Source organism: Trichogramma pretiosum, unplaced genomic scaffold, assembly GCF_000599845.2.
Source record: "Trichogramma pretiosum strain Unisexual culture from Peru unplaced genomic scaffold, Tpre_2.0 scaffold77, whole genome shotgun sequence".
NCBI lineage: Eukaryota > Metazoa > Arthropoda > Insecta > Hymenoptera > Trichogrammatidae > Trichogramma > Trichogramma pretiosum.
This window is the reverse complement of record NW_019641667.1, coordinates 319,466-343,473: the sequence shown is the minus strand read 5'-3', so window position 1 is coordinate 343,473 and position 24,008 is coordinate 319,466. Positions and strand designations below refer to the sequence as shown.

Genomic DNA, 24,008 nt, shown 5'->3' with positions numbered 1-24,008 from the left:
GCAAAATATTAAAATTTCATGAGATTTACCTGCTCATCAACACCACTACGAAACCCTATGTATTAGTTTAAGGCTTTCATCATAAAATCAGACGGCATGCTGCTACTTCTTGGCAGCTTTGAAGTTATGTGGGACCCTCGCTCGGTCCTTACGATAACACGTAGCCTACTCAACGGTACGGCATCATCGGCATCTGTGTCCAGACCAAAGGCGATCAACTTATTTGCAGCCAGTTCGATCGCGACCGCAAGAGCTCGAAAAATCGATCCCGGTGGAGCGGCAGCAGAAAAAATATTATATCAGGATCTGCTCGGCCGGCGAGATGCTGCTGCTTAGATACATTTGCACGGATCCAGACAACTTATGCGGGGACAAATCACTTGTGCAGAGCGGCTTTCCGCGACGTGGCCACCTAGCGGCCGATGCGAGAAGCGTAGGTGAGGGAGACGGGCAAAAGTAAGAAGACGAATAATGCTAACTTCTTGGTGCTAACTTTACTGACCTCAACGATCTAACTTTCTTTGCGATTATGATTTCTCTGGTTAGTCCAAGAGAAGTGCATGTACTCGGGAAGTCCACGAGAGGCATACGTCGCAACGGTCTTGGATATCTCTTGGGTATAGTCCAAGAGCCACACTACTCCGGAACGTCCGGATAAGTTGTGTGAAAGTGCGTACGGACAATTACAAGCAAGCAACTTCATTTGAGCAGCTTCTCGTTAATTTCACTTTCTAACTTTAAACTCAACACGTATACATCGACGGTGCGTACGAAGAAAATCTCTTTTTTATAACTGCATCTCAATAGTTTTTTTTATATTAGAACTACCTCGCTTTTTTAGATCTAGTTATTACAAGTTTTTGGAAAATTCTGAATAACGATTAGAGAGAAATAAAAAAGAGAGTTTCTTCGCATTTGGAACAACATACAACCACAAGCAATCAACTACATCTGGGCAGCATCTCACTAATTTCACTTTTTAATTTTGAACCCAACACGCATGCACAATGCAGACGAGAATAAAGCATAAGACTTCAGTATCGTTTTGGCTAGCAACGAGCCAAGAGCAGCTCGTACATTATATTATATTGTAGTATCAGCAACGATGTCGACATTCTGGACGTTTTGCACCATCTTCGCGGCTCTATGCAGCACAATCATTGTCGGTTCAGTTTCACCTTTAACAAAGTTAGCTGTCGGAATGTCCTTCCGCATCTTGGGTGAAAATGATTTAGTGTTGAGTGAAAGTGGCGTCGAAAATACCACCATCTGTTACGCCCTTTGTGCCTGGGGCATCGAGGAAACGAAGAGGGAATGTACTTTATATCAAAATAATTATATTAACGGGGAAGATACCAAGTGCAACATCACGCTGCGCTCCGAATCCGGCGGCACCATCCTAACGAATCTCATTGCAATCGAACCGCTTGGCAAAGATCGAGCAATCGTGCGTTGGTTCGAAAGGAAATTTACCCCGTTTATGTTCTATAACAAGTCCTTCGACACGTCTCACTTGCGATTCAGTATCGTCAATTTTTCCAATTGCAAAGTGAAAACAACCGAACTTTCGGAAGATCTAGATCGGCTAATTATGAGTATAAATGATTACGAAAGACAGCGGTTAGATTTTTCTGCTGGTAGCAATAGTGGTTATGAGAAATTCTTCAAACTGAGATATCTCAAAGGAGAAGATGAGTTTGAAGTTTTGTCAGCTGACATGGGAAAAGTTTATAGATCAACGATCGACGCTGAAGGAGTTGTTTCGCCAGTAGATACATTGTTCACTTACCCCGAAGATGTCTTGGTCGAGCCTCTTATTGTTCCATTGTCAAAGGACAAAGGCTATTTGTTTATCGAATCACCAAGTTCCCATTCAATCGGAAAAAAATTGATGGCCGTAGCCCTTATTCAGCCAAATGGTAATTGAAAAAGAAACACGTTTCACTTTTCGAAAATTCTATTAACATTCGTGTGACATTTTTTACAGGTCAAAGACAAAATTTAACTCGTATCGAAGATGTGCACTCACCTTTGATTTCATTGGCTAACGGATTGATCGGCATATGCGCTCGGCGGAACGAAACTACAATGAAATGTACGCAGTTCAAGCTCGGCAACAAAGAGATCGACTGGTTTTCGGCCAACATCAGTGTTGAGGATTTGGGGCGTTCACGAGTTATCTACAACTTGCCGGAAGGTGAAGGATTTCTGACCGTCAAAAGCGTGGTTGAAGTAAATGAAAAAGATGAACCCTTCACGGTCGGCAAGTATCTGGTTAAAATCGAACTGGATGGAAAATCCACGCAATCGGAAGATTTCCTTGTAGAGTGCGCAAAATATCAGGAAGACAGATTTACTAAATTTTTCGAAACCGATGAGGGCCGTTATCGGCTGAGCGGCGCCTGTGTGAAAAACTCTTACGATGCAAACACCCACGATTTAAGTTATTTAAAATTTCCGTTTTCAATTTCAACAACTTATGTACAATTCGATTCAACGATCATCGGACCAATAGATCCGTATATATATGCTATATAATGATCTGTGCTAGTCTTACATTAATAATAATCACGCTTGTGTACTTTGTAGTCAGTAGTGTAGTATTACTTGTACTTGTATAATTAATAGTGTACAGCTGGAAATAAATACAAAATACAAAGTGCTTAGATTGAAAAAGTGACAATGTACTTGATTTGCAAATCCGATAATCACTTTTGAAAATTAGTTGACCATATGGATCTAGAGTAAGTAGTCCAAGTAAACCAAACAAACATTAATATTTAACAATTTTCCCTTAAATTTTCCATTTATAAGCATTATTTCCAACGATGTATCAAAAAATAGTATATTACGTGCCTAGGGAGCGAAAGAAGCCGAAAAATGGTTTATTTTTTTACTCCCACATTCCTTGATACGTATATTTTACTATAACGTAATTATTTCAATGATTTTTTTTCATGCAGATACCCTATTTACAGATATCTTTTTATTTTATGCTGTATTTTAACCAAAGTTTTACGAATACTAATTTTGGTTATTTACATTTATGCAAAACGCAATAAAATTGTAACATCGATTTTTCTTTTTGAATTGAATTTATTTGATTTTATAATTAAAATATCATTGTCATAAACAATAAAAAATAATTTCTACTCAATTTTTGAATTCGAACGTAAAAATCATTTGAATTTTTCTTCGAATTTCATGCTTGATTTGCTGCCGCTCGCAAGGCACTATAAATTGTACGCATTAAATCGTCAGAAAATCCTACCTATTTTTATTTAAAAATATCAATCTTATATTAAAGTTTAAAATATTCTACGGAAATCGTGAATTACATTCCGTAATTTCGCGATGCTGCAGCTAAAACAATGAATCAATGGTCCAATAACATACCATTGGACATTTATAAATAAGTACTGACTGTGTGCGGTATCTGATGATGGAGATACAAATTGAGATTCAAGTACAACTGCTGCGGCTGATGGTGAATCTGCTCGCTCGGGGGTGCCGCCTGCTGATGCGGCTACAAGTGGACAGCAGCAGCTGCAGCCTCTTGCAGCGACGGCGACGAAACCGCCGCGGAGGAGGCGAAGGAAGATATATAATGCGTCATTATAAAAAATTAATAAAAAAAGAGATTTTTGATTTTTTCATTGATAAATCCCTCATGTTAAATTAAAGATCGAGCATCATGTATTTATTACCTCGATAAGAGAAAAAAAATTTTATTTTAGTAATAAGCTAAGTCTTTGGGAGAGACAATCTAAGTTCTCAAGTATTAAATTATTACAAGTTTCAACAATGCATAAAACTTAATTGAACAAAGGTAGTTAACGGATCATAAATTAAAATCCAATGAAAGTTTTGATAACCAAAAAAAATAAGGAATGGACCATCATCGGTAAAATAAAAAACAGATGTTTAAGATTTTAAAACAAGTGTAATTTTTATTGAAATAATGTAATTGTTGTATTAATAATTCATACTATCTACTTACTGTTTATAAAAAAACGTAATGATAAAAATTTTCTGTTTGATTATTTAGTAAACAAATAGATTTTCTGTACACAATGATAATTATAACGAGTTCACACTAGTTTAAAATGAAATTACAGTCTAAAATAATTACAGCGCGAGCTTATAAAAATACTTCTATTTACAAAACGTTGTATTCACTATTCAACGCCATGATATCGTACGAATAATCGTAAACGATTTTTAAATGTTTTATATTTTACTAATAATTTCTCCTTTATCTCCCGATGAGAGCGATCAATGTTAGCTGCTGATGTAACGTGGATTTTTTTCCACGAATACTATTAGAAATTTTTTCTATTAATGGTATAAAATATATACACACATGAGCACATCGGTTTTCAAAAATAATCGACTTTTTATCCAACTCATGAGAGATCTGACCTATTTGAAGTTTTTCATGTAAAAATAAATATCACTGTTTCTTGAAGCTTTTTAAAATTGGATAAATATTATCAAAGGCTTCATAGATTTCTTGTCTCACTTTGGCTCCTGCAATAATTTATAAATTTTTATCATTTTTTATTCTATTTGTAATTTAATATTATAACACAGAGTGAAGGCCTGTAATAAAACTTGCTATGTTCACCACAATAGGTGCTTTGGAGTCATACATTAGTGTTTTCTGTTATAAAATATACTAATATAATAAGACTACTAATATACTTTTACTGCACTAATAATAATTTTTGTAAATGAATATAATTAAAAGTACTATGATTTATAACAGACAACACTATTGTGTGACTCCAAAGCACCTATTTTAGCAAACATAACAATTTTTACTGTACAGCAATTTTCAATCTAAGCCTTCTACCTTTGCAATTTAAAACTGTAGATTCCGTACCTGTTAATACAACTTTTCCAGACACAAAGATCAGTAACACAATTCGAGGTTTTACCATACGGTAAATAAGACCAGGAAATAATTCTGGCTCATATGAGGAGAATTGACCATGTGTTAGAACTAATCCTTCTAACCTGATAGGAAATTTGACATCACAACTTCCAACAATATTTTGAATTTTGAAGTCTAAAAATTTAGCCTGTAAATAAAAAAAAGTTATTTTGTTATATTGATAAATGTTAGTAGTAGAAAGGTAAAAAAACAAAAATGCTTACCGGAAAGCCTAATTTTTGAATAATTCTTGCATATTTCCGAGCAGCCAGACGTGAATCTTCTTCACTTTTAGCTCCTGTACAGACCATCTTCCCGCTAGTGAAAATAAGAGCAGTAGTTCTGGGTTCTCGAATCCTCATGATAACGGCAGCAAAGCGTTTTGGATTATATTCTGCATTTCTAGCATGCAGAGCAATTTTTTTTAAATCTAGTTTACAGCTTAAGTTCACTGTAGATACAATATTCCTGAAATTTTTAATTTGCATTAAAATCAATAGCAAAATTACATATAATTTTTATTAAAAAAAAACTCTTACTGTAACTGTGGGAGAGTAGTAGGATCAGCTGGGGTCACAGGTGTCATGGGTGTCATAGGTCCATGTAATCCAGGTCCCATCGGTGACATAGGAGCTACTCCTGACATAGACGATGGTAGCATAGGTGACATTAAGCTGTGCTAAAAAGTAAATAAATTGTATAAACCAATGCAAATCAATCTTTTAACAGCAGCAAACAAATGTAAACAAGACCAATGCTACTACGCCACAAATTTGATGCGTGTACATACAATGCTGTAGCTGTCTCATGGTAAATAGCAATAACAAATAAAATAATACTTACAATCGGTGTTTGTGGCTGCATCATGGCATGTGGATTATTTGAAAAAGTCCCCATGCCAAAAATAGATTTATGGGGTGTCATCATGCCGGCTGGCATTGGACTCTGCATCGAAGACATTTGTAAGTGTGGCGGTTGATGTTGTTGCTGCTGTGATTGCTGCAAGCCATCGGTGCTCGGTTGAGGTTGCAACTGTGGTACATCTTGTTGCTGTTGCAAGGCAGTGGGTAAAATTTGCTGATCGTCGTCTGGTTGATGCAGAGGTGTACCAATACTGGGTATACTGAATCCGGGGCTTGGTAACATTTGATCCATTTTGGTTATATTAGTGTTCCACCTCTGTGAAAGCAGAAGCGAAAAAAAAAGGATATTCAGTGAAAATTGAAGAGATAACCAAAGGATTTTCTATCACTGCACTCGATATAGAACGAAGATCGAACTCGAGAGATTTGAGATTGAATTTCGAATCCGCACCCAGTTCGTGTTGTTTAATCGTAAAAAACCGAACCTTTATAACAGTTTACAACAGGCGCTTGCTCAGCTTTGAGCTCGATGAAGCGCGTTGTACTACTGCCGCTCCGAGGTTGTGTAAAATCCAATGGTTGGGAGATGGCGCAGCCGTCGAAAAATAATATATATAGTAATACTTATACACGTGCTGCGCACAAGCCCGAAGAAGCGGTTCAATTCGAGGCTCACGATATAATGCCGCCGCCAGCACACGAGATAAAGAAACATCTAACCAACAAAGTCGTATCTCACGCACGTAAACACATCGAATTGATATTTTTTACTAGGTGGAGTAATTTAAAAAATTGTTTCAGACGTTCATACCAGAGATGATATAAATAAATGCCTTTACAGCGAATATTATGCACGTGACGGGTCACTGACCTCGCGAACAATTATGACCGTTGACCGGAGCGGCCGAGGCCTTGAAGAGTTTGAAGGTGTCCTTCGCGGCTCAAAAAGCATTGACAACCGCTTGAACGAGCCGCTCTCTATTTACTAATAAAATATATAGAGGCGAGATATCTCGGTAGATATCAAGTCAGATTCACATTCATTAGCCGTACGCGCGCAGTTGCAGCCTGCGTAAATAACAGAGAAGCTGACATTCTTATTATTTTTTTTTTTCGGTTTTAATCGCGACCGTGAAAACTTTTCCATTCGTAAAAATTCGATGTCGGTAGCGCTTCTACGCATTTAAAAAAAACAATTTGGCAGTTTTGATTTCTTGATAAAAAGAAAAGACTTCTTTATCATAAGGACCGACCTATTCCAAAATAATTTCATTATTCTATCAATGATAAAGAAATCGATTTTAATAATTTTTTCAGCGAGTATCCGACGCGACGCGCTATCTACATTACATCTTTCGCGACCGTTTCTCGCACGAAATTCGCAAGTAAGCAGACGAAGCTTGTCTTGGTAACTTCTGCGTGTTCACGGGTTGGATTCGAGTTTTTCGCTAGTAATCGCCTCTCGTCGTAAACATAACCTTGCGTGCTGCCTAAATATTTGACTGTTTCGCTCCAAGTGCATCTTGAATTTTCTCCGTCAATATTTTCAATTGAACGAAAAATAAAATCTCATCAAGATGCCAGACCATCTCGGGGATGATATGCGTAAAGTTAAGAACGAGGAGGAGAAAGAAGAAAAAGAAATCAAACGTAAGGGCTTGTTGCGATTGAACTTATTATTGACGTGACACATCTCGCATCATCACGAAATAACTGGCTTTATTGTTTTTTTTTATTTCACAGCTCTCGACGAAGGTGATATAGCTTTACTTAAAACATACGTGAGTTTTTGAAATATTTTTGACAATAACGCAATACTTTTGCTAGTCTGTGATAAATAATTGTAACTTCTTTGTTATTATTATACAGGGGCAAGGGCAATACACAAAGCCCATTAAAGCTGTTGAAGAAGATATTCAAACCATTATCAAGCAGGTTAACGAGCTCACTGGTATTAAAGAATCTGACACAGGTCTTGCGCCTCCTGCTCTGTGGGATTTAGCTGCGGATAAGCAGACCCTACAAAATGAGCAACCTTTACAAGTTGCTCGGTGTACAAAAATCATCAATGCTGACACTGATGATCCCAAGTATATTATTAATGTCAAACAGTTTGCCAAATTTGTGGTTGATCTGGCAGACTCTGTCGCCCCTACAGATATTGAAGAAGGTATGAGAGTTGGTGTGGATCGCAACAAGTATCAAATTCATATACCTCTACCTCCCAAAATCGATCCCACTGTAACAATGATGCAGGTAGAAGAAAAGCCTGACGTTACGTATAGTGATGTTGGAGGTTGCAAGGAGCAAATTGAAAAGTTGAGAGAAGTTGTAGAAACTCCTTTACTTCACGTAAGTTGAGATTGATTTGAAACAAATTTGATTTACTTTATTCCTCAATTCTATAACTTTAAATTCATATTACAGCCAGAAAAGTTTGTTAATTTGGGTATTGAGCCACCAAAAGGAGTGTTGTTATTCGGTCCTCCTGGCACTGGTAAAACTCTTTGTGCAAGAGCAGTTGCTAATAGAACAGATGCCTGCTTTATTCGTGTAATTGGTTCAGAGTTAGTTCAAAAGTATGTTGGAGAGGTGTGTATCAAATTTTACAATCTTCCCAAAAATTCATATTTCAACGTATTATCTATTTATCAATTGTAAACAGGGTGCAAGGATGGTGAGAGAACTTTTTGAAATGGCAAGAAGTAAAAAAGCTTGCCTTATTTTCTTTGATGAAATTGATGCTATTGGTGGGGCTAGGTTTGACGACGGTGCTGGTGGTGATAATGAAGTACAAAGAACTATGCTTGAATTAATTAATCAGCTAGATGGGTAAGCATTTGAAACACTTTGAAAGTGTTTATCTTTTCAATGCATAACTCATCAATTAATGTTATTGAATTTTTCTCAGATTCGATCCACGAGGAAACATTAAAGTTCTTATGGCAACGAATCGTCCAGACACTCTTGACCCGGCTCTAATGAGACCCGGACGTTTAGATCGTAAAATCGAATTCGGTTTGCCAGACCTGGAAGGTCGTACACATATTTTCAAGATTCACGCGCGCCCGATGAGCATCGAACGCGACATTCGTTTCGAGCTGCTCGCCCGTCTCTGCCCGAATAGCACGGGCGCGGAAATTCATTCGGTTTGTACAGAAGCTGGTATGTTTGCCATCAGGGCTAGGCGCAAGGTCGCCACCGAGAAAGACTTCCTCGAGGCAGTTACTAAAGTTATCAAATCTTACGCCAAGTTCTCGGCCACACCCAAGTACATGGCTTACAATTAAAATTTTGAATGAAAAAAAAACAAACAAACTTAAGTTTAAGAACGAAGTTAATAATTATTTTTAATTATTATAATACATAAAATATTGTAATAACATTTATTCGAGATATTACAGATGATGATTTTTAAGGAACAATATTACGGCTTATTTTATTTTCACCTCACAAACGTCGATGAAAAAGTAAATTGATCGCACTGCTTGGCTTATTGATAAGCAGCGAATCTACATCTAAATTATGATCACCCAGCCACTCGAATTTCAAGTTTTTACACGTCTGAAACATAATAAATAAATAAGTCATTTTAAACGAGCTGCCCCACATCTCCGCTAAAAGCAGTGAATTAGTAGAGTCGTGCTTACTCGCAGCAAAAGTATTTGCATGTGCTGCTCGGCGAGTCTTCGAGCGATACAAGATCTAGGCCCGTGTCCAAAAGGCAGCACCAGATACGGATGTATCTTGGCTTGTCCGGTCGCGTTTCGATCTCTCAGCCATCTCTCGGGCACGAAGTCGTTCGGGGACTCGAAGAAGTCGGACAATCGACACGACACTTGGTTCTGGGTCACTACGTTCGTCTACATCGAGTCAACAAATCGCTTGAATTAGTTTGAAATTCCGAAAACGTTCGGGCAACGTATGTATACTCACTCCTTTTTTAACCAGGTAACCGTTGAGAACGAGATCGGTTTGCAGGATTCGTCCAACGCCCACGGAAATCGGATTCAGTCTCATTGTTTCTTTTATCACAGCTTTGGTATACACGGCGTTCTTCAAAGTGTCCGCGGTGATGACGTTGTTGGTGGCTTCCATCAGTTTCGCCGACTCGAAGTACAATCTCTCCTGGGCCATGCGATTTTGTGCCAGATGATAAAGTAAAAAGGCCGACGTATACGCCGTCTGAAAACACACAGAAAAAGTCTCCAATTGAATAAGCCCTCCAAAATACGCGACAAACAAAATGTTACTCACGGTATCGATTCCAGCCAGCAGCATGTCGCAGGCCATGCCGATCACGTCTTTCTTATCTAAATTCGGATTCTTTAGGTATATCTCGAGCAACGACGATCTCTCGCCTGGGTTTTCCTGCTTCATTCGTTCCATCTTCTCCGTCACGAATTTCTCCGCGATACTAGTAGTAAAGCCAAGTATCATATTATTAGTAGTACAATAAAAGTTTGCGGAGAAGCATCGAAAGAATCGTTCGCTATTATACCTTTCCATGTACATCTGCGACTTGATCAATTTTCTGTACTTGGGCGTGTTGAAGTAACGCCAGAGCCTCGGTCCGTTGTCCAGCGTCAGTATCACCGAGTTCGTCGTCAGCGCCGCGTTGATCAGCCTCGAGCTCATCGAGTCCGGCCTCATCTCCTCGTCGGAGAAGCAGTTGACCTTGAGATCGAAGGCGACTCGGCACGTCACTGCGGGGGTGATTACGAAAATAAGAAAAAAAATCAAATTACAATCCAACGAAATCGATAAAGACAACTCACGCTCGAGAAAGAGTCGCGAGAGGAGAGGCAGCGCGTCCTCGTAGTCGTTTTTCTCGCAGACCCTCGAGAACTCGTTGACGGCGCTGTCCGTGTCCTCGATGTACTGCAGCACCGTCTGCGGCTTGCTCAGATCCTTCTGGAATTCCTTTCTCAGCTTCCACCAGTCGTCGCCGTTTCTACGCATTATATACGTAAACGAGACACTCGTCACTCGGGATCGTTCAAAGAAAATCGTATATGTAATTAATTAATTATCCGCTGCACTCACGTGGGTAACAGGCCGCCGGTATTGTAGACGTGCCGCCTGTCCGTGCGATACTTGTAGAGGGCTCGATGGCTGCGTCGCTCCGGATGGCGGCCCGAGTCGGCCTTGAACACCTCGGCGATGTCGTCGGGCTGATAGACCCAGACGATCGGCTCGCCCGGGACTATTTCCTCCTTGACCAGCGGTCCGTAATCGCACAGCTTCATCATGCCATTTTTGTGCAGCTTTTTAAAACTGTACTCGCCTTGAAGAAATCGAAGCTTCGAGTGTGACGATCGATCTTTTACTTATAGCTTTTTGATATATTTATGTTATATTACTTACCGATATAGGGTATGTACTTGTAGAGGGTGCCGATCCACGGCAGTGACTTGGGGCCGGGTATGTCCTCGAACGGCTTTGGTTCGCTGCAGCCGCTGACGGTGTTGCCGCTGTCATCGCCAGCAGCAGCAGCAGCAGCAGCAGGAGTGGTACCGGTGGTCGACGTGCAGAATTCGCATCCGAGCCGAAGTCGCCTTTGCAGCTCGACGCAACGCGCCAACTTGTCCTCCAACCTAGTCGCGTACTTGATCATAATCGTCCTTTTAAATAATAAAAAAATACACGAGACGATTCACAGGCGAGAATCGAGCCAGCTCGTCTGCAGCAGTCGTCGTTGTTCCAAATGATGCAACTTGCGCGCGCGCGCGCGCGAGCTAAAAGTCGTGTGCACGTGTTTTCGCCGCCGCGCTTGTCACAGTGTATACAATCTACGTAACGTCACATGTATATCGCACACCGACACTCGCGCACAAGTAGAAGTATAAAAACACGACTGCACTCGTGTCTCTGTATGTGAATGCACTGGTCTAAAGATCTCATACGTTAGAGATGACAATTGTCATAGGCGGGCGAAGGAAAATTCAGAACTGCTGTATATCAGCTGGCCGCGACACGAACTGATCTGTCGTCTCTCAATAGGTCTTGATCGAGAGAGAGTAGGCAACGCTTCGAAAAAGCTTCTAGAACGATACGCGCGATTCCGGCTGGATGCGAAGAGAGCATGCGATGTTATACATACATAATATAGCAGCCGCTCGCGTTCGCGCATGTATACGTACACACACGCGTGTATAAACGTGCTCCGACTTTTGCACGCGTGTGTGTGTGCGTGTGCGTGTCTATGCGAGCCCGAGAAGTGGTTATAATGCGGGGCGCCTCGTTCGCAGCTACGTCATGCTTATGTAGCATACATCGGAGAATCGGAGATACATATTATTCGTTTTGTCGTCGTATAGTACACCTCTCTCTATACCTATCCTATGCGTCACGCGGAGCAGATATATAGAACTGCTTCGATTCGTTCGAAGCGCGTGGAGGGGCCATTTGGTAGCCGCTAGCACGCTCCGGACCGCGCGCCGATTTCGATCTCGTGTTTTATATATATATTTATATATAAAAGTGTCAAAATTCGCAACCGGCAAGTGATCGCACTCGCAGGTGCGTCGCGTCGCGTCGATGGAAAATAACGCACGCGGCGAATTAAAGCGAGAGCTTATCTCGAGCTGCCGCGATTGCGCCGCTTCCTCGCTTATATATATGCCAATTATAATATAATGTTTCATGTTTTGTCGTGGAGTCAAGTTGTGTTTAACTCGGTCGGTGCATCATGTACTGCAAACATCGAGTATCGTGCGAGAGACCGCAGCAGTCGATCGCTGCGCAGCGCGTCTTTCGCAGTCCGACAGAAGGAAAAAAGGGGAAAAAGAAGAAAGGACCTAGCCCTTGAGCTTTTATTCACGAGGATGTGTCCGCTCCGTGCGCAGCAACTGGTTTATCCAGCAGGTGCAATCGTATGTTTCGGAGCACACCGTGGTCGATACGTAACCGGTTCAGCGGATCGAATATTCGTAAAGGCCCGTGCAGCCTCCGCTATACCACTCCTATATTAACGTATATAGCATTTAAATACATCGTTGACAGCGCGTGAAGTAAAAATTTCTCTCTCACAGTGGTATAGGACATTTTTTAAACTTACAGCATACACATACAGGAAAGTATACGCACCATATATCGACAGCTCGGCGCACAGCTGACATTCCGAAGTATATATATAATAACGGCGGACACTACTCTCCATATAGCTCGCGGTGCGGCATATAATCGGCGCGCACGACTCTTCTGCCTGGCGAGCACGAGCCCCGCAGTCAGCATCGTATTATATAGTCTCTCAGTGCGATGTGCCGCGTGTTACTCGACGCATCGCAGCCAACACCGACGCACCGCGTCCATAATAATATCGTACATTATAGCTAGCTGCGTCGTATAGTATTTTTAGATATAGAATCGTTGCAGTTAGCAGTATAGTAGCGTCGATACAAGCCACCGACGCGAGTGACGCGCGGCTCACATTCTCTTCCCTTTAAACGTACTGTATATACAATAGAATCAACATGTGGCCGTTCAGCGCGACCTGTCAAAGTAAGGCCAGGCTCATCGGCAAGACGATCGTCATCACCGGGGCCAACAGCGGCATCGGCAAGGAGACGGCCCGCGATCTCTACAGGAGAGGTGAGTATAGTTATAAAAGCCCAGCAGACAGTGTGCATTTCATCGTAATATACCGAGTCGCGTTCGCGCCCCTGACCTTTTACTTTGCTGCTGCTGCATGCCTCGATCGCTGCTCCCCAAGTTCAGTAGCCTTTGCAGACAGCAGCAGTAGCAGGATGTATACATACCCATCCACAGTGTATATACATTTGTACTTGCTACTCGTCGCGTCTAGTGTCAACGGGTGTCTATATGTACATATAGACAAAATACTTTCTAGGAATTCACAGTTACGTCCACGTCGAGTGTCTTTGGCACACTTTGTCTTATATGCATGTGTAGAGCTGACTGTTTTATACCAAGAGACTTCGTCGATTTATATAAAACAACAGGCGACACACGCGGATCATGCACCGTGACGCTATAATCTCGCTGTGTTTTTCTTTTTATTCTTTTTTTCCTTTTTTTTTAGCGTCCTCCAATAATTATATACACACGCGCGAATCAGCAGCGTACTCGACGATTTTTCCTCGTTATGTATTCGCGGTTTGTACACAACACGTTCCGATTTCGGAACTCGTGAGATCGGTTTACGATCGGAACCGTTCGATTTCTGGGATTGATTTGCATTTTTATCCACGCCGACCCGAAACTTTCGCCGCCACGAGAGAACTAGTGAAAAAAGTTTTTATGTGACAAACGGAGCATAATTTATGCGTCGGTAGGAGCGAGATCGCTCCACGCACGCACTAGCTCGATATATTCGCAGCGTAAATAGGGCCCTTCGAGTTTTCTACTTTATCGGCCCTTTCGCATCGTAAATGACTTTTCGTAACAGCAATTTAATTGCCTTTAAATGACAATCTATTAAAGCCACTGATTTTACACCTTCGCATATCGGATTAAAATTAAATAATCATCGATCTCAATGATACACTTCGAAGATCGGTAATCGTTTCGATCTCTTTGGCCAAGCACGTGTATATATTTTGGTTTACGGCACCGTAGTATTACGGCGGATCGCCGTGACTCCGCTGAAATCGCGGCGCTCAATATAATCATTTGTAATTGGCATGCCTGATTTAATTGCTCCTCGGATCGTGACGCTGATGATGATGATGACGATGATTCATTTGTGCAGGTGCCAGGGTCATTTTAGCCTGCAGAAATATAGAAAAGGCGCAGGCGGCCGTCGAGGAGCTGAAAAAGACGCCTCCGTCCAAGTGAGTATTTTCCACTGCGCTCATTTTTCATCGTTATAAGCCAATCAGTCGATCAACACGAAAAAAACTGTAACAATAATAAATCGTCGTCGTCGTCTCGACAGACCCGATCGCGAGCAATTCAAGGGCGAGCCCGGCGAGCTCGTGATCTGCAAGCTCAACCTGTGCAGCCTCAAGAGCGTGCGCGAGTGCGCCAAGAAGCTGGCCGCCTCCGAGGCCAAGATCCACGTGCTCATCAACAACGCAGGGGTGATGATGTGCCCGCACGAGCGCACCGAGGACGGCTACGAGCTCCAGCTCCAATCCAATCATCTGGGCCACTTCCTGCTCACCATGCTGCTGCTCCCGAAAATGAGGGACTCGGCGCCCGGTTGCCGCGTCATCAACGTCTCCTCCATGGCCCACATACGTAAGTGCAGCAGCATCGTTACGTAACGCATTGCATCTCTCTCTCTCTTTTTGCCTAATCGTATAAAAAACGCATCGAATATAAATCCGAGAGATGTTTAATTATTCATGCGAGTTGTGCTGTACGAGATCGAGTCGAATGATTTGCGTCTTTTTTTTTTTTTTGCATTACACACTTACGTACGTACGCGCGCAGGAGGTCGCATGTACTTCGACGACATCAATTTGGACAAGTCGTACACACCTCTGCGGGCTTACGAGCAGAGCAAATTGGCCAACATCCTGTTCACCAAGGAATTAGCTCGTAAATTAGAAGGTACGTAAATTAAAAAAATAAATAAATTATTCAGAGTGAAAGTATAATCTGCGCCCGTATCAAGTATTATATACTTTGTGTCCTTTGGTACTCCATACAGAGTCGAAGATCAAGGGCATAACGAGCTACTCGCTGCACCCCGGCGTAATTGCCACGGAGCTCGGCCGGCATCTGGATAATTCATTCTTCCCGGGCACTCGGTTTCTGTTCTCGCTGCTGAGGCCGTTCATCAAGACGCCGGAGCTGGGCGCGCAGACCAGCATACACTGCGCCTGCGACGAGGAGGCCGCCAAGGAGACCGGCCTCTACTACAAGTCAGTATATAGTCGTCTCTCTCTTTTATAATTCCGCGGCTTATGTGGCGGCTGTCACCGCTTTTCATCTCTCTCTGTCTTTCTGGAGCGGTGCGCTCATTGTTACCGACCGCGAAACGATAAATCGACCTTTCGGGTGGTCCGCGCAGGGGGAATCAAGACGTTATAACGAAAAGAGACTAATTGAGGGCCGCGTCAGGGGATGTGTCTCGACGCGCCCGACAGTTTAATCATAAATTAATCGTTTTCCAAGGTACTTGGGTTAAATCACATTTTTCTTTTTTCATCTTGCGCGTGCAGAGAGTGCAGAGTGTCGGCCCCAGCGTCGAACGTCGACAACCTCGAGGACGCCGAGCGACTGTGGATGGAGAGCCTGAAGCTCGTCTCGCTGCCGCAGGAGAAAAAGCTGACGGATCTGCTGAGAGCTATCGAGTCCCAGGAGCTGGCCTGAACGAAAAGAAGCGACGAATATCACTTTATAAATACTGTATTATATAATCACTACTGCGACCGAGCGATCGTTCGTTAATGAATAACGCACACGCGTGTATTATGTACGCGTCTATAAGAGGCCCCGCGCGCGCATGCATATACACGCGCACACACGGTAAAAGAGAAATAAGCCAGTATTAGCTGTAAAAGTACATATAAATTACTACCCTACTCTTCGTAATCAATAAGAGCTATTCTTGTACTCGTTTCGATATGATAATAAAAAGTGTTATATTACACCTTGGTTGTAATTTTTTACCGCATGCGCCGAATCGGTGACGCCGTGTAAATAATAACAATAGCAGCGATGCAAGGCAGTATCGAGTGAACGGGCAGCACGCGCGGAGGGTTGCTTTATATGTATACACGCGAACGTCTCCCGCGCGATTGGAAATAAAAAGTTAATCTTTCAATTATAAATCGACCGCGCGACTGCGATTGGACACGCGAACGTGTGTTCCGTCCTCGACTGCTAGCTGCTGCTCTACCCATTATACCCACACGGCTCCGAGAAATCGGCCGCGTGCGCGCGCTTTTTTTAATAATTTACCTCTACATGTAATATTACACACGGCCGCCACCGCGTGTGCACTGCGATTGATACATAGACATTGCTCATACACCCCGCGTAGTAAGTACACTTCGTATCGACATGGCGCGTTGAAAAGAGCTCGTTGAAGAGAGGCAATTTTCTTTTCTTTACTTTTTTGTTTGTTCGTTGGGTCTCGCGTATAATATGGGCTTATTCAGCAGCAAGTGCCAATGTATAGCTCGTCTCGAGGGCAAGGTGTTCGTCGTCACGGGCGCCACCGCGGGCATGGGCAAGGAGACCGCCCGAGATCTCTACTGGAGAGGTTTGTCTTTCTTTCTCTTGCAATTTCTAAACGAACAAAAGTGTGATTTTTTACTAGCCGCATTGTAGTACAAGCGAAAATCGGTATGTGTTATTTCTCTCCGACGATTATCTACTTGCTTATTTTTATTCAAATTATTGTTACGTAACAAATTACTACAATAAAAAATATTATACCCGATATGATGGAACTTCTTTGACCTTATTAAAAACACAACTGGCAATTTATGCGACAATAAAACTATTGGAAATAATCTATGCAATTAATTGGATCGTAAGATTATAAATTCTTGATTATCATTGATTACTCTACTTGAAAGTACAAGAAACAAGGTTATATGAATACCTAAAAAAATTAATTTGGACACTTTCGACCGAATAGCTTTCTTCTATAGTTGATTTATTTATTTATAGTACTCCATAGTGTACAGACGGTAGATAAAGTTATTATTGCGAAATAATATCTTTCAATCATTCGATACATACACGATATACTTTGCATGGGCTGGCTTGAATTTTTACTACTCGTAAAGCCTTTTTTTATCAACCATCGATGCTGTTGAATTTTTTGCGTGTATTGAAATCAGCTGAAGGAATCAGCATGTGAAGTTTAGGGAATAATCCTTGCTTCTAGGTAGGTACCTTGGAAATGTATTTTATGTTTGAATGCGAAAAATGTAAAAAAAGGTTTTATAGACAATCATGACAAAATTAGTAACAATTTTAAATTAATCGTTTATTACTCTTTAAAAATATGAAGGATAAACGAGGTGAACGATTTCCTGAGATTGAGTAGCATACTTGTGTGATTTTGGAAGAATACATTGCATTAAAATATTTCAAGACGCTTTTAGGGTCGGCTCTGATTATGTACCTCCATTATGTGAGTTTCCCGGTTACTTTAATAGGTGAATGATCTGTGACAAACATTACGTTCAAAGGGTTTTTCACGATTCTGTATTTTTTGAGTCTTCTGGTATTCAAATGATTTGTGTCAAATGCCGCACTCGAAGGATTCGCAACGATCATGAACTGTACTTGGGTGCTTTTTAAGATGTTCTTTTTTTCCAAATGTTTTGTGACAAATCTTACATTCAAAGGGTTTGCTGCGTTTATGAACTGCATTCATGTGACTTTTGAGTACATTCGTACATCCAAATGCTTTGTGACAAATTTCACATTCAAAGGGTTGGATCTGATTATGAACTGCATTCAAATGCCTTTTTAAGTTAACTTTTTGTCCAAATGATTTGTGACAAACATCACATTCGAAGGGTTTGCTATGATTATGTACTGTATTTATGTGAGTTATTAGGTGACCTTTTTCTCCAAATGATTTGTGACAAATCTCACATTCAAAGGGTTTAATCAGGTTATGTACTGTATTTATGTGAACATTGAGGTTACCCTTTTCTGCAAATAATTTGTGGCAAATATCACATTCGAAAGGTTTGCTATGATTATGTACTGAATTTATGTGTTGAGTGAAGTGAACCTTGCGGATAAATAAATGTTGACATATTTCACATTCAAAGGGTTTGCTACGATCGTGTACCTTCGTTATAGGAGATCTGATGTGAGATTCGTATATCGTATTAATTTGTTTTACACTCTCTTCTTGTTTAAAAGTCTTACGACCCAAATCATTATGCTTCTTATTATATAATTTGGGTTGTGTTTTGTTTTCAAATGTTCTTACCTCCTCGGACGTATCAAGCTCTAATAGAGACTTTTCTTGAGATTGATAGTTATGATCGTAATCGGATTCTTTTTTTATCTGAACTTTATCATTAAAGTAATTGGTATGATATCCGTTTTCTAATTTCACAATAGATGGATAACTTTGATACTCAGCTTTCCACTTGGTCTTACGTGGATACTTCAGTTCAGGTTTTAAATTTTTGCACTCAAAATCAATGATTACTTTTTCATTTGTGCCATCTGTCTGGATTTGATGTTCTATTTTCACAGTAGGTGGATAACTCTGATGTTTAGTTTTGCAAACGGCTGTCGATGAAGGGTTCGCTTCAATCTTAACATCTTTGCACTCAAAATCAAAGAATATTTTTTACGACATAACCTCATCCATGATTTTTGTCTAAAATTTAAATTGTGTAATAGTTTTTGACGGTGGAAAATTAGCGCATAAATGAAATGATTGAACTCACGGATGATTCATGGATCGTGAATGTTTCAAAGTTTTCGACTTTGCACGGATCCACCGGATCGAAATCATTATCGTCACTTGCGTCTGGCCAAATATTTTTTGGCTCTTCCTTCACGCTGGAAAATTATCAAGTTTGATCAATCGCTTAAAAGATATCATAGGTATGCAGAAAAATAGTTATACCTATCTGTGTCTTCGTTAATTTCCATTACTCGCTTTATCGTATGTATTTTCACTCTGGATTTTCACGATCTTCTTCGAGAAAATATTAGAGGTTAAGCGTATCGAGTAGCTAACGCTTTACCTCGAATTCACCAATTTGTAAACACGAAATTTATCTGGTAAACCAGTGACGATATCCTCACACACTACTCGAGTATTAGCTAGGTGATCCTGCGATTGTGATAGTTTCTTGTTCCCCCTCTACCAGCAACTGCTATACATAGAGGGACTTGCATGTCGTTAAAACTGTGCCGAAATTCCTACGAACATTTCATCATATTGTACTTGCAAACAATATTATAAGGAGAATATTCAATCGAATATGATAAAGTATAAAATGGTAGTACAAACGTGATATTGGGAACGAAATTAAATTTGTCACTGTATCAAATTCTGTTGATATTGGGATGAACAATTCATTATTTTGATAAAACTATTTTGTGTTTTTTTCAAAATTCAAATAATTTATATCTATTTTAACCATATAAAAATAGTATATGGTTTAAAACACGTTTTTTTTTGGTAAACTTGTGGGTTTTGATAGTAAATAGTTAATTTAGATTTTTAATATCATCACTGCAAAGAGCACGATTCGATCAAGAAATTTTATTTGTAGCTCAAAGTTGCATGTTGAAATCATGTCTTCTCAAGTATCAGTCTTTAAACAATCGAAGTTCGTTACTCATTTCGTCATTTATGACAGAGTCAATTTTCGAAATAGCAATCCAATATCAATTTCAACTCATTAAGTAGTGGTTTAATAACAGTAGTTAGAAGGAAAATTTCAAGGGAATTTCGCTAAAAATTCATATTGAAGCAACTTTTTTTCTGTCAAGCTTACATTTCAACTGCGATTACGATATCAAATATGCTTTGTTGGCTATTAAGTACTTTATAATAAAATTGACATTTTTTTCCGGAAAAGGTGGCAAAGTCATCATTACAAGCAGAGACAAGAAAAAATGTATGAATGCGATCGAGGATATTAAATCGAAACCACCATCAAAGTAAGTAACGATGTTGTGAAATAATTAAAGCTCACTCGATGGAGTATACGAGGTATTTGGATACATACAATATAGGTCACTTAAACTTTGCTTCTACTTATACAGTTTTATTTTTTCTTTGCCACTTGCAGATTTACAGATAAAAAAGTATTCGCCATCTAGTGGTGGGTTGATCAATGAATACAAAAAATAAATCATTATCTGAATTTTAATAAATCAATAAAAATTGCAATAAAAATTACGTGTATGATTACATTTTATGTAAGAAAATAAATCAGTGCTAATACATACATTTTCAACGAAGATTTCATATAAAAGTACCTTAAATAATATTCAATATAATCGGTTAATTCATTTTTAATGTCTAATTTTACTTTGAATCTGCAATGAATATAAAGTTTTCTCAACAATGATATGACTTTTGTACTTACAATTATTATTGTTTCATCTTCTTTTTCAATCATTCAGTCGCAGCAGCAAACAGTACCAGGGCAGGCCGGGCCAGCTGATCCCGATGATGCTCGACCTGTGCAGCCTCAAGAGCATACGCGAGTTCGTCTGCGAGCTGACGGCCACGACCCCCTACGTCAATGCCCTGATCAACTGCGCCGAGGTGCTGCAGTCGTGCAAAGAAAGGACTCAGGACGGCTTCGAGGTGCACTTCCAGACCAACTATCTCGGCCACTTCTTTCTCACGATGCTGCTACTGCCGAGACTGAGGAAAAACAACAACATCACCTGTCGCATCGTCAACGTTTCCTCGATGATGCACAAATGTGAGTACATTTCAACGAGCTTCCGCTCGAGCTAGCAAGTTTCGATACCGATTTTGTGTATTACGCCACACACAGACGGTCAGATGAACTTCGACGATCTGAACGGCTTCAAGCTGTACGACCCGACCAAGGCCTACTCCCAGAGCAAACTGTCGGTGCTGCTGTTCACCCGGGCGCTCGAGAGGAAGCTGCGCGAGCTGGGCCTGTCGGGGGTGATCGCGTACTCGCTGAATCCGGGCCTGGTGGCCGAGGACCTGAGGCGCAGCCTCGTGGACGCGGGCGGCCTGCTGCTGTTCAAGGCCGCCCGAATGCTGGTCCGCTGCTGCGTGCCGCTGTTCAAGACGCCCGAGCAGGCGGCCCAGACGATAATCCACTGCGCCATCGACGAGGAGGCTCTCAATCACTCGGGTTGCTACTACGAGTGAGTAAACGATGTATAATATTATTTGTAGTCCGCTGTGACCTGGGCGAATAAAATGACCATTTGAAATGTTTTGATATATGACATGTTTTGCGATTTTTGAAAGCTGTGTTAGAAATATTAAGCGCATTTCAAACGACCAGAAAAGAAAAACATTTTAAACGTTTCAAAAAGATCAGATTAGTATTCAACCGCTTTGAATACGATGATTATACTACTTTTAGCTTCTGCCACTAGATGTCGAGTACCTTTATTTGCGAATCTGCAAGTGGCAACGTAAAATAATTGTATAAAATAGTAATTTAATCGAATGCATGCAAATGTAATCCTGTTGTTCCATACAACTTCCATGAGCTGAGAACCCTCGCCTTCAGCATTTACCGATTAAAATCATTTCTTAGTACAAAAATTAACGATAATGTTACTCAATTCATACGAAAAAATTTAATTTAATCTATGTTTTCAATACGACAATACTACTGTGAGCCTTTAACGCTAGATGGCGAGAAACTATGCCAACCAATCAATAAATAGCAAAATAAACGTAATCGTATAAGTCAGAACACGACTCACTTGAAAGTCTATAAAATGTTGCCACAAAATGTTGAGCACTTCTATTCTGGTCAGTACACAGCCCCGATCTATTTTAACTCGATTAAAATTTTGCCTGTATTGTACAGAGAGTGCAAGCCGGCCAAGCCAGCGCCCCAGGCCGAGAGCGACGAGGACGCCGAGAGGCTGTTCCGGGAGAGCCTCAGGCTCTGCGGCCTGCCCCAGACCGACGACATGGACGAGCTGCTGGACAAGATAAACGTCGAGATGACGGCGGCCGCCGCCGAGATGGCCGCCAACCAGGTGCACTCCGGCATCTCCTCGTCGTCTAATTAATTCGTCGCGTATCTCGCGAGATTTTTCCATACCATATGTAAACCATCAATTTTCGCTCGTACACGATGCTTTCCTGAGATACGACTACGATCATATTATTATATAGCGGTCGGTGATTCGAGTCGCGCGCGACTTTTATACGAGCGCATAACTAAAATTATAAAATACCGTCCCGCGCGCACTCTCCGCATCGCTAATTTATTTATAATATGGAAAAACTCGTCCGGAGAGATGAAAATCTCTCGCTCTACTGCGCGACGTCGCGCGACGCGTGTGTGGCCAATATAATATAGTATAATGTAATAATCGTGCGCGGCGCGCGCGAGCATATCTCGAAGCTGCATCTGCCGACATTGTATACCATGTATAAAATGTATAAAATAATAATAAAAAAATGCTGTATAAAACTGAAAATCTGTGTACAGCGCTTACTATATACACGATTCGTTCCATAAAAATATTATTATAATTTAATTACCTCCGCGTAAATATCAACCACTTATAAACATAGTTTGATGTATACGCGAAATTAAAGACGCATGTATATATTAAAGTAAATCATATTTCTTCAAAGCTGTATTCGCCAATTGAAACGAGCGCATTATCGTCCCCTTTCATCGATTATAAAAAACGTTGTAACGTTTAACGATGCATACATATTTGTTGAATGTTTAGCCGCTCGCAAACGGAAGCAGTTTGCAATAAAAGCTCGCGCTGTGTATACATAAACACACTCACAAATAAAAATGTTTCTCCGAGTACACTACTTGGCGCTCGCGGGGCTCTCTGCGAAAAGGTTCAACGAGCTCGATCCGTACATATGATCGTCGTAATAACTCGTCGTAAACGTCGCGTGGGCTACAACTCGGGGGCAAAAAAGCCTTTCGCGTATCATACATACGAGTAGTGCAATAAATTTAGGCTATAAGTATCAATCGAAAAAGCCGCGCTACCGAAGTAGTAATTTTTTTTTCTTCAAATCTCCGCCTCCATAAAAGCTGCAATCGCAGATGAAATCATCTCTTTTCGCGAGTACACACGCGACGACGTTTTGGTGCTTTTTTTCTGGGCCTTATATACCGCTGCTGGCAAGCTGCGTAATCGTCCATCCGATCGTGCGTCGCTCCGAGGCGATCATCGGCGTTTTAAGCCACTACATCCGAAAAACGTCGGAGCTGGGGAAAACTTTCTCTTCATTAAGGGCGCGCTCGATGTATACTCGCCATCGCACTCGATGAAAGTGTACAAGTACGATTCTTTGTTGCCGCGCAGATCAGCCGCACTTGTGTGTATGTTTTTATACATACACATCTCTTCTGCGGGATCGCATGCATAATAATATTGTAATGGGAATGAATTTTGACCACCATAATAATACTTACTACTTTCAATGCAAACACTACTTCTCTCTCGTTCTCTTGAGATTATGTCGGTGTAATTTTTTTTACTTTTTTTTTGCGCTGTGCGCGTGAATCGCTTTCTATTTTACACGTTATTTCGCACTTGCGGTCGGTCGAAGCGCCGGGCTCTCGTTGCGTAATTTTAGGAAA

The 24,008-nt window shown here is 40.9% G+C and overlaps 5 protein-coding genes across 10 annotated transcripts; 3 read left to right on the top strand and 2 right to left on the bottom strand.

The window, feature by feature from the left end:
- Positions 1-4,025: 4,025 nt before the first annotated feature.
- LOC106648623 (TATA-box-binding protein 1) lies at positions 4,026-6,687 on the bottom strand. 4 transcript variants are annotated; one of them, XM_014365652.2, is made up of 6 exons: positions 6,671-6,687; positions 5,780-6,115; positions 5,476-5,615; positions 5,161-5,404; positions 4,886-5,084; positions 4,026-4,530 (listed from the first exon to the last, which is right to left on the bottom strand). In XM_014365652.2, exons 2-6 carry the CDS (start codon positions 6,089-6,091, stop codon positions 4,454-4,456), a joined length of 972 nt encoding a protein of 323 aa, XP_014221138.1. In that variant the 5' UTR covers positions 6,092-6,115; positions 6,671-6,687; the 3' UTR covers positions 4,026-4,453. The 4 variants fall into 4 exon arrangements, with proteins under 4 accessions (XP_014221138.1, XP_014221139.1, XP_014221142.1 ...); XM_014365653.2 differs by lacking the exon at positions 6,671-6,687 and adding an exon at positions 6,217-6,357; XM_014365656.2 differs by lacking the exon at positions 6,671-6,687 and adding an exon at positions 6,251-6,349.
- Positions 6,688-6,868: 181 nt separating this feature from the next.
- Positions 6,869-9,224, top strand: LOC106648622 (26S proteasome regulatory subunit 7). The gene is made up of 6 exons (XM_014365651.2): positions 6,869-7,449; positions 7,543-7,580; positions 7,669-8,151; positions 8,227-8,391; positions 8,465-8,631; positions 8,711-9,224. Exons 1-6 carry the CDS (start codon positions 7,377-7,379, stop codon positions 9,087-9,089), a joined length of 1,305 nt encoding a protein of 434 aa, XP_014221137.1. The 5' UTR covers positions 6,869-7,376; the 3' UTR covers positions 9,090-9,224.
- Positions 9,171-11,879, bottom strand: LOC106648621 (cytochrome P450 302a1, mitochondrial). The gene is made up of 8 exons (XM_014365650.2): positions 11,167-11,879; positions 10,846-11,086; positions 10,578-10,753; positions 10,301-10,505; positions 10,057-10,216; positions 9,736-9,984; positions 9,450-9,662; positions 9,171-9,363 (listed from the first exon to the last, which is right to left on the bottom strand). Exons 1-8 carry the CDS (start codon positions 11,414-11,416, stop codon positions 9,250-9,252), a joined length of 1,608 nt encoding a protein of 535 aa, XP_014221136.1. The 5' UTR covers positions 11,417-11,879; the 3' UTR covers positions 9,171-9,249.
- A 997-nt stretch (positions 11,880-12,876) lies between these two features.
- Positions 12,877-16,363, top strand: LOC106648529 (retinol dehydrogenase 11-like). The gene is made up of 6 exons (XM_014365469.2): positions 12,877-13,392; positions 14,513-14,594; positions 14,699-15,003; positions 15,199-15,318; positions 15,419-15,632; positions 15,933-16,363. The coding sequence occupies exons 1-6, from the start codon at positions 13,275-13,277 to the stop codon at positions 16,081-16,083; spliced, it is 990 nt and encodes a 329-aa protein (XP_014220955.1). The 5' UTR covers positions 12,877-13,274; the 3' UTR covers positions 16,084-16,363.
- An 86-nt stretch (positions 16,364-16,449) lies between these two features.
- On the top strand, positions 16,450-22,731 carry LOC106648528 (retinol dehydrogenase 12-like). 3 transcript variants are annotated; one of them, XM_014365466.2, is made up of 5 exons: positions 16,450-16,978; positions 20,292-20,373; positions 20,842-21,149; positions 21,225-21,570; positions 22,251-22,731. In XM_014365466.2, exons 1-5 carry the CDS (start codon positions 16,861-16,863, stop codon positions 22,456-22,458), a joined length of 1,062 nt encoding a protein of 353 aa, XP_014220952.1. In that variant the 5' UTR covers positions 16,450-16,860; the 3' UTR covers positions 22,459-22,731. The 3 variants fall into 3 exon arrangements, with proteins under 3 accessions (XP_014220952.1, XP_014220953.1, XP_014220954.1); XM_014365467.2 differs by lacking the exon at positions 16,450-16,978 and adding an exon at positions 19,634-19,706; XM_014365468.2 differs by lacking the exon at positions 16,450-16,978 and adding an exon at positions 19,654-19,696.
- The last annotated feature ends 1,277 nt before the right edge of the window (positions 22,732-24,008 follow it).

What these genes read in the sequence shown, in the direction of transcription:
- LOC106648623 (XM_014365652.2), bottom strand. Translation starts at nt 6,091, where the DNA reads ATGGATCAAATGTTACCAAGCCCCGGATTCAGTATACCCAGTATTGGT. An exon ending in ACTACTCTCCCACAGTTACA is followed by an intron (nt 5,405 to 5,475) that starts GTAAGAGTTTTT and finishes TAAAAATTTCAG; the next exon opens with GAATATTGTATCTACAGTGA. An exon ending in TTCAAAAATTAGGCTTTCCG is followed by an intron (nt 5,085 to 5,160) that starts GTAAGCATTTTT and finishes TTTTATTTACAG; the next exon opens with GCTAAATTTTTAGACTTCAA.
- LOC106648622 (XM_014365651.2), top strand. Translation starts at nt 7,377, where the DNA reads ATGCCAGACCATCTCGGGGATGATATGCGTAAAGTTAAGAACGAGGAG. An exon ending in TTCAAAAGTATGTTGGAGAG is followed by an intron (nt 8,392 to 8,464) that starts GTGTGTATCAAA and finishes AATTGTAAACAG; the next exon opens with GGTGCAAGGATGGTGAGAGA. An exon ending in TTAATTAATCAGCTAGATGG is followed by an intron (nt 8,632 to 8,710) that starts GTAAGCATTTGA and finishes AATTTTTCTCAG; the next exon opens with ATTCGATCCACGAGGAAACA.
- LOC106648621 (XM_014365650.2), bottom strand. Translation starts at nt 11,416, where the DNA reads ATGATCAAGTACGCGACTAGGTTGGAGGACAAGTTGGCGCGTTGCGTC. An exon ending in ACCGGCGGCCTGTTACCCAC is followed by an intron (nt 10,754 to 10,845) that starts GTGAGTGCAGCG and finishes TATAATGCGTAG; the next exon opens with AAACGGCGACGACTGGTGGA. An exon ending in GTTACCTGGTTAAAAAAGGA is followed by an intron (nt 9,663 to 9,735) that starts GTGAGTATACAT and finishes GACTCGATGTAG; the next exon opens with ACGAACGTAGTGACCCAGAA.
- LOC106648529 (XM_014365469.2), top strand. Translation starts at nt 13,275, where the DNA reads ATGTGGCCGTTCAGCGCGACCTGTCAAAGTAAGGCCAGGCTCATCGGC. An exon ending in AAAAAGACGCCTCCGTCCAA is followed by an intron (nt 14,595 to 14,698) that starts GTGAGTATTTTC and finishes TCGTCTCGACAG; the next exon opens with ACCCGATCGCGAGCAATTCA. An exon ending in GAGACCGGCCTCTACTACAA is followed by an intron (nt 15,633 to 15,932) that starts GTCAGTATATAG and finishes TTGCGCGTGCAG; the next exon opens with AGAGTGCAGAGTGTCGGCCC.
- LOC106648528 (XM_014365466.2), top strand. Translation starts at nt 16,861, where the DNA reads ATGGGCTTATTCAGCAGCAAGTGCCAATGTATAGCTCGTCTCGAGGGC. An exon ending in CCGAGATCTCTACTGGAGAG is followed by an intron (nt 16,979 to 20,291) that starts GTTTGTCTTTCT and finishes TTTCCGGAAAAG; the next exon opens with GTGGCAAAGTCATCATTACA. An exon ending in TTCCTCGATGATGCACAAAT is followed by an intron (nt 21,150 to 21,224) that starts GTGAGTACATTT and finishes CGCCACACACAG; the next exon opens with ACGGTCAGATGAACTTCGAC.